General features: G+C 40.2%; 1 protein-coding gene across 1 annotated transcript in view; it reads left to right on the top strand.

Annotated features, from left to right (window-relative positions):
• The window catches only part of Col19a1 (collagen type XIX alpha 1 chain), a 298384-nt gene that overhangs the window by 254707 nt on the left and 31656 nt on the right, over positions 1 to 12021 (top strand). The window contains exons 34-39 of the mRNA XM_028767241.1: positions 1185 to 1238; positions 2571 to 2624; positions 5439 to 5483; positions 7664 to 7714; positions 7795 to 7839; positions 8481 to 8507. Coding sequence (XP_028623074.1) covers positions 1185 to 1238; positions 2571 to 2624; positions 5439 to 5483; positions 7664 to 7714; positions 7795 to 7839; positions 8481 to 8507 — 276 coding nt within the window. The remainder of the gene's footprint in view (positions 1 to 1184; positions 1239 to 2570; positions 2625 to 5438; positions 5484 to 7663; positions 7715 to 7794; positions 7840 to 8480; positions 8508 to 12021) is intronic.

The raw sequence follows: 12021 nt of genomic DNA, 5'->3' as shown, positions 1-12021 counted from the left end.
AGAGATAGAGATAGAGATAGAGATAGAGATAGAGATAGAGATAGAGATAGAGATAGAGAGAGAGAGAGAGAGAGAGAGAGAGAGAGAGAGAGTGTCTGGGCCTGACATAGGCTTTGATACCTCAAAGTTCACCCCTAGCGGCACACCTCCAACAAGGCCAAACCTCCTAATCCTTCCAAAACAGTTCTACTACCTACCAATTAGGGACCAAACATTCAAATATATGAGCTTATTAAAGCTATTCACATTCAAACTACCACAGTATATCATGAATAAACCTGAAAACAACATGTGGTCTCTTCAATATAGGATAAAATGAACTTATTCTTAAGCCTATTGGTACAAAGAACCTTGATTCATCCTAGTCCTGTTGACATCTCATAAATACAGATGCAGTCATTTTACCACAGTCACTTTGCTTGATAGTTATAACAAACATGAAAATCCATCATTTGCCGGGCGGTGGTGGTGCACGCCTTTAATCCCAGCACTTGGGAAGCAGAGGCAGGCAGATTTCTGAGTTCGAGGCCAGCCTGGTCTACAGAGTGAGTTCCAGGACAGCCAGGGCTACACAGAGAAACCCTGTCTCGAAAAAACAAAACAAAAAAACAAACAAACAAAAAAAATCCATCATTTAAGAACATTAGAGAGAGGATTTCTAATATAGCAAATAATATTAGAGTAACATAAAAATACTTTATTCAGTAAAGAGACTGACTCTTGAAAGAATGGTCCCATTCAATCCAGAACTTGGGTCTTTTTTTCTTTGTGTGTTATTTTGCTTATTTGTTTGGTCAGTGTTTACGCTGATGGTGGTCAAAGTCTGAGCTTGATGACTGTTAGGCAAGGATTGTACCACTGAGCTACAACCCCAGCCCTTGCATCTACAACTCTATGCATTTCCTCTGATTCTGAAACAACAAACAGGTCAATAATATTTTTTCCTCTAATTAAAATGTGATCTAAGCCTCTTATAGAAAAGGGGTAAAAACCTAAAACTTATGTCTGTTCCCACAACACATCAAGTAATAGTGTGTGTTATATATGGTATATGGTCATAGCAGTATTATAGATGGTCCATATTCTGAACCCCAGAAAACCTCTAAAAGTGCTGGAAATCTCACTGAGGTTGACGGTAAATTCATCCAACACCAAAATCTGACAATTCTGGTTTATTTTCCCAGGGTCTTCAAGGAATTCCTGGCCTCTCAGGAGCTCCTGGCCCAGCTGGACCCCCTGTAAGTATTTGCTAAGACTAGTTTCCTCATGCCATACCTGTAGGAATAGTGCATGGTGCATTAATATTCCCGGTGCCTTTCCTGCTCTGTATCTCTGTGTAGCTCAGCCATTGCCTTAAAAAGTAGCCTCCTCCAGCATCTCCAACTTTCATCTAAGATTATTTAAGCCTTCTCAGTGTCCTGGAGTCTTCTCATCAGAATTTTTGCCAAGCCTAAGAGCTGTTTCTCACTCTGTTGGAAATAGAATACTCAAGTACATTCTCTCCTTGGTTATAAATTTTTGGCACTAACCTTAGAAGAGATATTCAGATATTCAGATAACACAAGCTGAGATTTTTCTAAAGAAAAATAACAGGCCAAAGATTATCAGCTTTAATTTGTTGTATTCCTATATGTAATTTTTTTAAAAAAGAAAAAAATTCTGTTTCTGATGCCCACTTGAACACAGCAATATCTTTGGGTTATCTTGTTTTCCTGGAACAGAATCTTCTTTCACTTCCAACCTGCCAAACCCAATCTCTTATTTAGAGTTTAATTCTAGCCAATCCTAAAGTTCAGTTACCAGATAAAAGATGGGGCACACAATTACACTTGAGTTTCAGACCAACAAATAATCTTTGTATAAGTTTGTCTCAAATAATGCATTTCCTTGCTAAACCAACTCCACTAAAGTCAATGTCTCAACCTCTCTGTCCCTTTGCTTAAAGTTCGTATGCCAATAAATTATTTTTGTCTCTCAAATAAGAGGTGATCGCCCCTTAATAAATTTGAGTCATGGGTTTGCCATAATTAAGAGTTTATCATTTATGCTCGCACCTACAAAGTAAAACTTAAAATTATGAAAGAGAATTGTAAAAGAAACCACAAGAATTACTGCTAATTCTATTCTCAAAGAAGAATTAAGATTAACTTTTGTTTTCTTTTTACAATGCAGATCACATAACTCGGTATGCACATTTTTCATTCTGCCCAGTATTGGAGTATTTAAGATGTTGATCGCTACCAAAATTATACCTCATTTAGAAAGACGTGTTATGTAAATTGCCATTTAAACAGCAAGGCTAAATTCTTAAGTGTATCAAAAGGTTTCAATTAAGGTCATTAAATGTGGTTAGCCAAGGTGAAAAAAAAAACCCACAGAAATTTTTTAACCTTGCAAGGGCTTATTAGGAGGACAGGGATGCTGTATCAGCCTGAAGAAATATAAGCTTGTAGAACCAATTTAATTAGGACCATATGACCTTTGAAATGGGTGTTTAAGTGACCACCGTCCACCACCTTTTGACCATTGACTTGTTGGTTCCATAACAAACTCGGTTTTTCATTTCATAGGGCTTAACAGGAAGAACTGGACATCCTGGTCCCACTGGAGCAAAAGGTGACAAGGTACAGAGGAAAATGGGGCTTGGGTTAGGGACCATTTACTGAGAGCTCCATGCAATCAAGAGCAGCCTACAGATGATGTGTGTTAGGCAGTGACTATTCATGGAGTGGACTTGCAAAGATGGAAGTCTGAAAAGGGGTCTGAACACGGTATTCACAGATGAGAGCACTGGGTTTGGAGATAGAAAATCCAAACTTGGTTCAGAAGCTGAGATATCCATCTGTGAGGAAGGGTGATGGGTTCAAGCCTCCTAAAGAGATAAAGGTCAGCTAGATTTTAATGTATCAGAGACTTCCAGCTATGGCTGAGTCTTGTTCTCTTTGTTTTTTTTTTTTTAAAAAAAAAATTATAAATTGGCTCTAAACAGCACCTTTCAAAATCTCAGAAACTAGAAAATCCCTAACCAAAGTACTGGTGGTTTTGCTAGCTAGTGGGGCCCATTTTCTTGTTCATAGAGGGCATGTTCTAAATGAGTCTCTTTGTAGTTCAACCGTAACTAAGCTCTCTTGGGCTTCTTTATAAGGACACTGATCCCATTCATGAAGGTTCCACCCCATGACCTATCTCCTAAAGGGCCCATCTAATTCATCATCCTATGAGTTGGATTCATGCTGTAAATTTAGGGGAGAAGAGCCCAAACATTTCGAACAAGCTCCCAGGCTCCAGAAGCTACCTTGCTGGCTATCAAGACAATGATCAATAACCAAAGGGCTTGTGAGGCCATCTGGCAAAGCTGTCCCTAGAAGGCCTTGGTAGGAATTGACGAAAACTATGTCCCCTGGGAAGAAGAATGTATTGGTTACTTTAGTCAAAATATCTGAATTAAACAGCCAAAGGTGAGAAGGGTTCATCATGGTGAGGAGGTCATGGTAGAGGGAGAATCTTGAGGTCTTGAGTTCATACCACATCTGTAGGCAAGGAGCAGAGAAAGATGAATGCTACTGTGCTGCTTTCTTTTTCAGTTAGGACTCCAGCCTGTGTGATAATGATGTCCCTATCCAGGGTGGGTCCTCCTACTAAACTTTTTGGGATATGTCCTCACAGACACATCCACCCAGAGGTGTGTTGCCATGGTGATTCTAAATCTCAGCTAACCATCTCAGCTCACAGCTGGACAGATGTGCTATGGTCTGGAGGGGAGGTCAACAGCACATGAGCATCAAGCTGACTTGGTGTAAGATCTCACTTGGCATTGCAGTGATGGTCCAGCCATAGCCACCGAGTGGGTGAAATAGCTAAAGCTATTCAGATTAAAGAAATCAGTGCAAAGAGCCACATAAGCTAATTAAGTATCTCCTGCATGCCTGCTAGGATACCAGCCCCCTGAGCAAGAGGGAACATGATGGTATCATGGAGCAAAAAATCCCCAAGACGCTTAAAGGAAACAATGTGCTAGAGAACCTCAGCACATTTTTATCCTGCTAATATCTTAAGGATCTTTCTCTGTCCCGACGGCCCTTTTTCTCTATTCTTTATGAAAAGTATTCGGCCCTTGACTGGCCTTTGAGGTTAATGGGAATTCCACGCTGAAATGAGCTTGAGGGCACAAATGAGAATATTCCTTCTAATTTTGCCAGGACAGGGGGTGTGGGGGAGGGGGGAAGGAGTATTCTCAATAGGCACATACTGTGTGTTGACTCATGAGAAGTGTGATGTAATGTTCTGAAGGACATTGGCAGAGGTCAGCAGAACAGAGGGGGTCTTAGGGAGACGGCAACCATCAAAGCAGTCTGGGGAAAGATACAACATGCTCACTCAGGATATCCATTCTCAAGCAGTGCATGGCGTGAGAAACTTTACCGTTTATTTATACTGATAAATATATGATCTGTGATGTTTTCCATTGTTGGTAGGAAACAGGTGAGTATTGAAATAAAACCTTCAGTCCAGTTCTAGAAGAGGACTGGCATCCCTCAAACTTCCTCCTGGGCATCGAATGCTCTGTGTTGTCACTGTCCCTGATAAATGTGACTTAGAACATTTTATTATGATACAGTTCTAAAAGCAGTGCGCTGTTATAGGAACAACTGTCGAAAAGCCAAAGGGGCTGCAACAATTGCTTACTGCAGATGGGTCAGTATTTCCGTGCTTTGTAAAAGTCACTTACCAAGTTTCAGTTCAAAATAATCACAGAGTAGTTATTGGTCCAGTAAGCAATTATTGGAGTCCCCTTTGGTTTTTTGATTTATGTCTTCTACAAGCAGAAGACAGTAGCTATTTAAACGGCACAGACCATTTCCCTTAAATAGTGTCACAGCAAAGTCGCTTCCACTCAGTAAAACACACCTCACCTGGTTGTAGAGTTTGATACTAACCAACAGATGTGACGCTAGTTGTGATTTCATACTTCAGTTACATTTACTGTAATGATCTCCCTAGTTCTAAAAGGCTGGAGGTGGCGGAGGCGACGCCAAGAGAGAAGGCTAATCCAGAGAGCCACAGTCTCAAAGCCCACAGTCTGGTCCCATGAACTCTACCCTGTACCTCATGCTCACATAGGAGGAAACATTCCCCCATCTGTATTCAAAGCCCAGGACAGGTCACCTACCTAACTGGTCTGTCCCCAGTGAAATTGTCACTCCCTAGGGTTGCCATATCGAGAGTCTAGATGGACTTGAAAAGAGCTAGTCACTGTCCTGGGGTGAGGAAATGTATGTCACTGGGTCAAGGAGCAAGCTAAGCAGGATAAGACTACAAGGCTGAAGCAAAATGATAAGCCATGGTGATTTCGGAAGATTGCTCTTTGAACAACCTGCTTCACCAACTCGGGATGGAAATGGCCAAACTATTAATTCAGGCCTGTGTCTCTCTTGCAGGGTAGTGAGGGACCCCCTGGGAAACCTGGACCTCCTGGACCCCCTGTGAGTGGTTTGAGGTTTTAATTCTGTGTACTTATGGCTCATACATTGGTTATCTAGATGATTGCAAAACAAAATATTCTGATGTGTGCGTGCTTTCGTGACTGCTTGTGTGTGAACATGCATGTGTGTGTGTGTGTGTGTGTGTGTGTAAATGACATTGGGTAGGCCTAACCTGTCCCTAGTTCAGCTCAGCTGCAAATATGCAGTGTTTACAGTTGTTTGTATACTATAAACTTCTTTTCCATGGAATCGGGATACCTGAGTCTGACTGACCTGACTCTACACCTCCAACAAAAGATGGAGAAACATTTGACTACCATAAAACTTCACAGATAATAAAAGGCCCTTAAGAAGACATCCTTTCCAACCGTGCAATTTGCTTTTTCAAAGATGTTGTTTGTGTTTACCTCATAATTAGTGTCTGAGATGTGAGGATATTCTACTTCCATGGAACACAGTGAGAAAAATGCTCCAGAGCCATGGATGTCTTCTGGCCAGCTACACAGACTTGTACTCTTTCAGGGAGGCTGTGGAGAGCAGAGGGGCCTCTCTCTGTGGCAAGTCTGCCCTCATGTGGAACCATGTTTGAATAGCAGCAGAGCTGAGGCCCGCACTTGCTATTTCTCCAGCATTACCTCCTAGGAATTTAAAAAGCTAAATTTAGCAGAGAAAGGGTGGGGTCTCACAGTAGCTTTCTGAAAACTAAAGAGTATGTTATGAGTCTGTGTACAGATGTGTGTTTTTCTTAAACCCAGAACCCCCAGATGTATGTTTACACATAACTGTCTTGGTCTCTGCTTTCTTAAACACGTTCTGCATCTGATCGATGGAAAACTCATGGAGTTCAGATTCTAAAATATGCCTTCTCCTCAATGGGGAGAAAAAAGAAAAAAATATATCATGAGACCATTAAAGAAACCTGTGCTTGTCTGTAAGGCTTAAGAAATCTGCCTCTTGTCTCTAGATATTATTTTAAGACAGAATATACATCTTCTCTGGGAAACTTTCTTAGAAGTCTCTTACATCGAGGCTAAGTGTATTAAAATATAGCCCATGTTCAATTATTGCCAAATGAATGAAGAATCAATAAAAGGATAACAGACAGGGCATCATCTTCTACTTGCTGTTTTGAAGATGCATGTGAACGGTGCTTTCTGGGCCCGGCTACTTCTACCGTCATCCCCAAGCAATAATGAAATAAAGGCTTCCTCATTTTTGCAGCTGAGGTATAAAAAAAAAAATAACAAGAAAAATGAAATCATGCTTGGATTTTTATTTTTTATTTTTTTATTTTAGAATCTATTATCCTTTCTAAGCGTTTCCAAACTGAATGTTTTGAGTGCATTTTTTCCAGATATGGATAAGAGTTTTCTTTTTTGTTTGTTTGTTTGTTTGTTTTGTTTTTCAAGACAGGGTTTCTCTGTGTAGCCCTGGCTGTCCTGGAACTCATTCTGTAGACCAGGCTGGCCTCAAACTCAGAAATCCACCTGCCTCTGCCTCCCAAGTGCTGGGATTAAAGGTGTGCGCCACCACTGCCCGGCTGGATAAGAGTTTTCAAGCTACAAAATGAATGCAGTTTTATGCTCCATATTTATGTATAAGAGTTTTGGTTTTGTTGTTTTGTTTGTTTGTTTGTTTTGAGCAAGTTCTTGTTCCCTGGTTATTAAAGATATTTTTGTAGAAGCATCCACACAGGATGTTGTGAATGAAGTTCTCTGATTCACCTTAATTTTCTGTTTGGCTTGAAGTGACTGTGGGAGAACATCACTTCGAAGTTGCCAAATGGTTCCCTATTCACATCTACACCAGTCCTACTGCAGGGCTGCCTGCAGGTCAGCAGGCTGGAAACACAGTAAATTGGCTATTCAGACATTGAATTTTAATGAGCAGGTGAGATTTTTCATCCGAATGCATTAGTGCTTCATCTGCCAGACCTGAACACCATTCAAATCCCAACCGGAAGCATCCGAGTGTTCCAGGCATAGCTTAGGTTCCTTTGTCCAGCTTTTCCCGCTGTTTGGAAATATTGCAACACTGTGGTATTTGGTTTATGGTATTAAATTCACCTTAAATATAGAACAGGGGAAAAATTTAAGTGAAAGTTAATATAGGAAGAATACAGTTTGGTAAAATGGCTGAAGTCACACGTGCTAACTTTCGAGTCTCATTTCTTTCCTAAGGGTGTCCTGCTCAACGAGGGAAATGGCATGGGGAGCTTATATAAAATCCAGGTACCTCCATGTCTAATTACCTGTGATCTATAGATCTATAATCTATACATTCTTCTCATCTGCTTTCTCTTCTCTTGAAGGGAGGAGTGAATGTTCCCAGTTACCCAGGACCTCCGGGCCCCCCAGTAAGTACAGAAGATTTATCCTTAAGCTGCCTTAGCTGGAGCACAGTAATCATGGGAGGGCTCACTGAAAACTGAATGTCACAAATGTCACCCAGTATTACAAAGGAGCAAGGAAGCGAAGCCAATTTAACTAAAAGAAATAGCAAGCAAAGCCTTAATTATGGAAAACGTTTAGTGCAGTGGTGTCTCTTTCCTTATGGTTAATCTAAGCTCTAAATCAATGTCCAAATGTGTTCATAGAAGTAGCACTGTATTGTTTATTTAGTGTTATTTTACTTTAAGGATATGGGGTGGGTTGGGGGTAGTATATGCATGGGATATACATGCAGTTCCTGTATGATCCAGAAGAGGAAGCTAGATTTCCTGGAACTGGAGTTACAGGTGGTCATAAGCCACCCATCATGGGTGCTGGAACCTGAACTCAGGTCCCCTGGAAGAACATTATGGGCTCCTAACCACTGAGACATCTCTCTAGACCCCAAATTATGTTTCTAAACTTTACTCTAAATCCAAACATCAGCAAAAGCAAAATATGTACCGTCCTTATATTTGTTAACGAGCATCTGAAGGAAAGTGCTTCAGATTCTACAATGGTGGCTTAGTCATAATTAAACTATCTTTCTACACCTTTTTTTTTCCAGGGCCCAAAAGGTGATCCTGGCCCAGTGGTATGTATGTTCCTACTTCTTTGTAGTCTTTGTTAACACTAGAAAAGGCACCAGGCAAAGATAGGCTGTCATCTTAGGTGTATATCAGTGAAGGTGTCAGACAAGCAAGCAAATGAAGAAATCTCAGCAAATGTGTTCTTTATTTTGAGGATGCTTTAGTCCCTATTCTCCGCCTCCCCTTGAGGCTCTGCTCTTTCTTTCAGCGGGTTTTAAAACTTGCCCTCTGATGTAGGAAAGCACATAGAATGCCCTTGATAAATGGAACACTGTCCTCTGACGACCTTCTCTGGATGATGGATGCAATTTAAAGTCACTTGTGGAAGAGAAATACTTAAGGGAGAGAAATCCCTTACTAGGTCTGACATCTCACCAACCAGAAAAGGGGAGAGGGCTGTTTATTTACTTTGCAAGTCTTGGGCAATTATTCTGCAGGGAGCGTAGACTGTCATAACCCTGCTTATTGAGTGGAAAACAGCAGGAGGTTAACACTCAGCAAGGAAGGAGATCATGTCCTCCAGCCGCCCAAAGGATGATAATTGTTCTCAGCGCCTTTCTCAACCCTGGAGCATCCTTACAAAAGCTCTGCCAGATTCAATTAGATTCCCTCTAACCTTTGGCATTTCTTTTCCTGCCATGTCCTTTCCAAGCAAATATTCCATCGTTTGTGTCCCATTTGTATATCCTTTTAACCTCTGAGGAAAGAAGTGAAACTTAAATGTGCCTAATAGTGAGATAAGCTTTCCAACCTCTTTCCATTGCTATGTGAAAAAAAAAAGTCATTTTACTATAATAGTAGAAGTTGGTAAAACTGTCTGAAAGAAAAATGTTAAACCAGAAAAGAGACAAAGCATGGAACGTGACTTTTCCAAAAGAGAGTACTCAAAGAAGTTATCATTGTTACTGGGCAGTATATATTGGATGTCTATTTGATTTACCCTAAAATAATCATTTCAAGTCCTTAGTATTATATTCTGAACCCCAAGTGTGTTATATAGGAAGTTACCATTTCTGTGTTTGCAACTTTTAAAGTACTATTATATATGTCCATCTAGAAATATGTTGTTCATTTTTTATTTCTATTTTTCATCATATTGATTAAAAATCCCCCCAGTCTTAGTCTCTTATTAACTTATAAAACAACACCCCTATAAGTCACAGAGATAAAGTTAGACTTCTCATTGACTTTTCTGGGACATTCTTTAAGTTCTCATGTTTATAATTGCAGATCAGAGTGAGAAAAATTTGTAAATGTTTTACCAAAGGGTAAATTCTAATTTATTAGCACTGGAAAAAAGATGGTCAAAACATAAAGACTGTTTGAGTAAAATTCAAAGAAATTAGACCCCATATTTCTTAGCTGAGAAAGAATAAATAATAAGAAACCAACTGAAATATAGTCTCTGTTTAGAAAGTAAGCGTGTGTAAGTGAAACACAAAAACAGATAGAAAGTCATGGGATTAAATATTGTGCAGATATTCACACTTATCATACAAACAAAATCCCCTGAATTTACAACCTCGGGTCCTATATTCCTATACACAGCCACACGCTATACTCATTGTCACCCACCATTTGCTGGGTCTGGAGAAACCACACCCCATGGCACAGGAATAAGCCAGGAGTGAGAACTGTACTGTCTGAGTGTAGTGGGAGATATTTGAATCTCCAACTCAAATATGACCAGTCAATGAAAACACAACTCAGTAATTATGAATATATTCTGTAAGCCTAGATTGGGCAGATACCCCTACACTACTCTGTTCCCCAGCTATGAGACCCTTATAACTTGAGGGTTTTCCAGACCCTGTGTCTCTCCTTCTACCTCCTGCTCCCCAGTCATCCCCTCCTTCGTTGTCTTCCTCCTCCATTGTCTTCCTCCAGTCCCCCAGTCGTCCTTCCCCCTCCTCTTCCCACCAACCTTTATATCTCCACCTCCCCTTCCTCTGCCCAGTCACTGGCTCCAGCCTTTATTTTATAAATTAAGATGGGCAGAAGGTTCACTAGAAATCACCTGTGTAATGACTCACACCTCCTCTGCAGCCCTTCACAGGAAAGGGGAATTAGTATCAAAATACAAGGACGGGGCTATCCACAACATCTGAGTACGTATTTAAAACAGGAACACGTATGAGGTGGGTGGGGAAACATATTCTCTAGGTGTCCTTCAAGTTCCATGACATGTTAAGTCAGCTGTGTGCCACTGTGAAAAAACACTTGAGATAAGCAACTCAGAAGGAGAAAATCGTTGTTTTGACAGACAGTTTCAAAGGTTTCAGTCCATTGTCCGACCTATGGTGAGCTGGAATATGTACCGGGAAACACTTAAGGAGACGAAGCTGCTAGTCTCAAGGTGGCACAAAGCAAAAGACATCTCTCCTTTATAACCAAACCCTGTTCCTACAGCCCATTAAATTATAAGTCTATAATGGGTTAATTGATGTGTTCAAAGTCCTCATGGTCCCCTCTTGCGTGTGCAGCCACAGTGCAGATCAGCCCTTAAACTCGTTCACTTTGGGAGGATCTTTAAGATTCAAGATATAACACGTGGCAATAATAATCTTCCGAATAAACCTTCATAGAGGAAAAAAAATTACCTTCAGTTGAATCTGCGAATAATTGGCTGATTTCCAGATGCAAACCACTTTTTTTCCTTAGCTATTCAATGTCTAAGTGATTTCAATTAAATATTTTAATGACTATGTAGTCTCAAACAAATGCTGATTGATTAATTAATTGATTGCTTCTTCTATCCTAAGGAAAGACTGTTGAAAGTATAAACAAACAGACATGATACCGGGATATATTCCATGCATCAATAACTAGGGGCCTCCTTCATATAGACCCAGCCAGAATACAATCTAAACACCTTTTTTATTTTTTATTCTTATGATTGACAGGTTTTATACTAAAGAGAATTTTTTTATATTCTGAAACATAAAACATACCAAGTTGTATGCTCCGTGTTTAATAGTATGTAGTAAGTATGGGTGTACAGCTTTAAAAGTCTTTCAGATTTGTATTTTGTGTACAAAAATATATCTACAGAGAATACAATTGATAAGCTTGCTATTCTGTGTTGTATTGATTGTTTGTTTGATTGATTGATTGTTTGTTTTGAGACAGGTCTCACAGCAAAGTCCTGGCTAGCTTGGGAGCTCTCTTTATAGGTCAGGCTAGCCTGGAACTCACAGTGATCTGAGATCCACCTGCCTCTGCTTCTGCTTCTCAGGTGCTAGGATTAAAGGCATGTGCCACCACACCCTGCCAGTGTTGTTAAGTTTAAAATATCTAGTGTCCTAAGAAAATATTTTCAGTTAACAGTAATTAACCTATAAGAAATTCTCAGATAACTCTCCACTTTACCCATTTCTCTATTTTTCTAAAGATTTGTTTATCTTTCTGTGCTTTGCTTGCATATACCCATGCACAACATGCATGCAGTACCCACAAGAGGCCAGTAGAGGGGGCATTGTATTCCCCCTGGAATTGGAGTTACTGGTGGTTATGAGCTAC

This window comes from Grammomys surdaster, unplaced genomic scaffold (assembly GCF_004785775.1).
Source record: "Grammomys surdaster isolate TR1022 unplaced genomic scaffold, NIH_TR_1.0 171, whole genome shotgun sequence".
Classification (NCBI taxonomy): Eukaryota; Metazoa; Chordata; class Mammalia; order Rodentia; family Muridae; genus Grammomys; species Grammomys surdaster.
The sequence above is the reverse complement of the archived record's forward strand: the minus strand, read 5'-3'. Positions and strand labels throughout refer to the sequence as shown.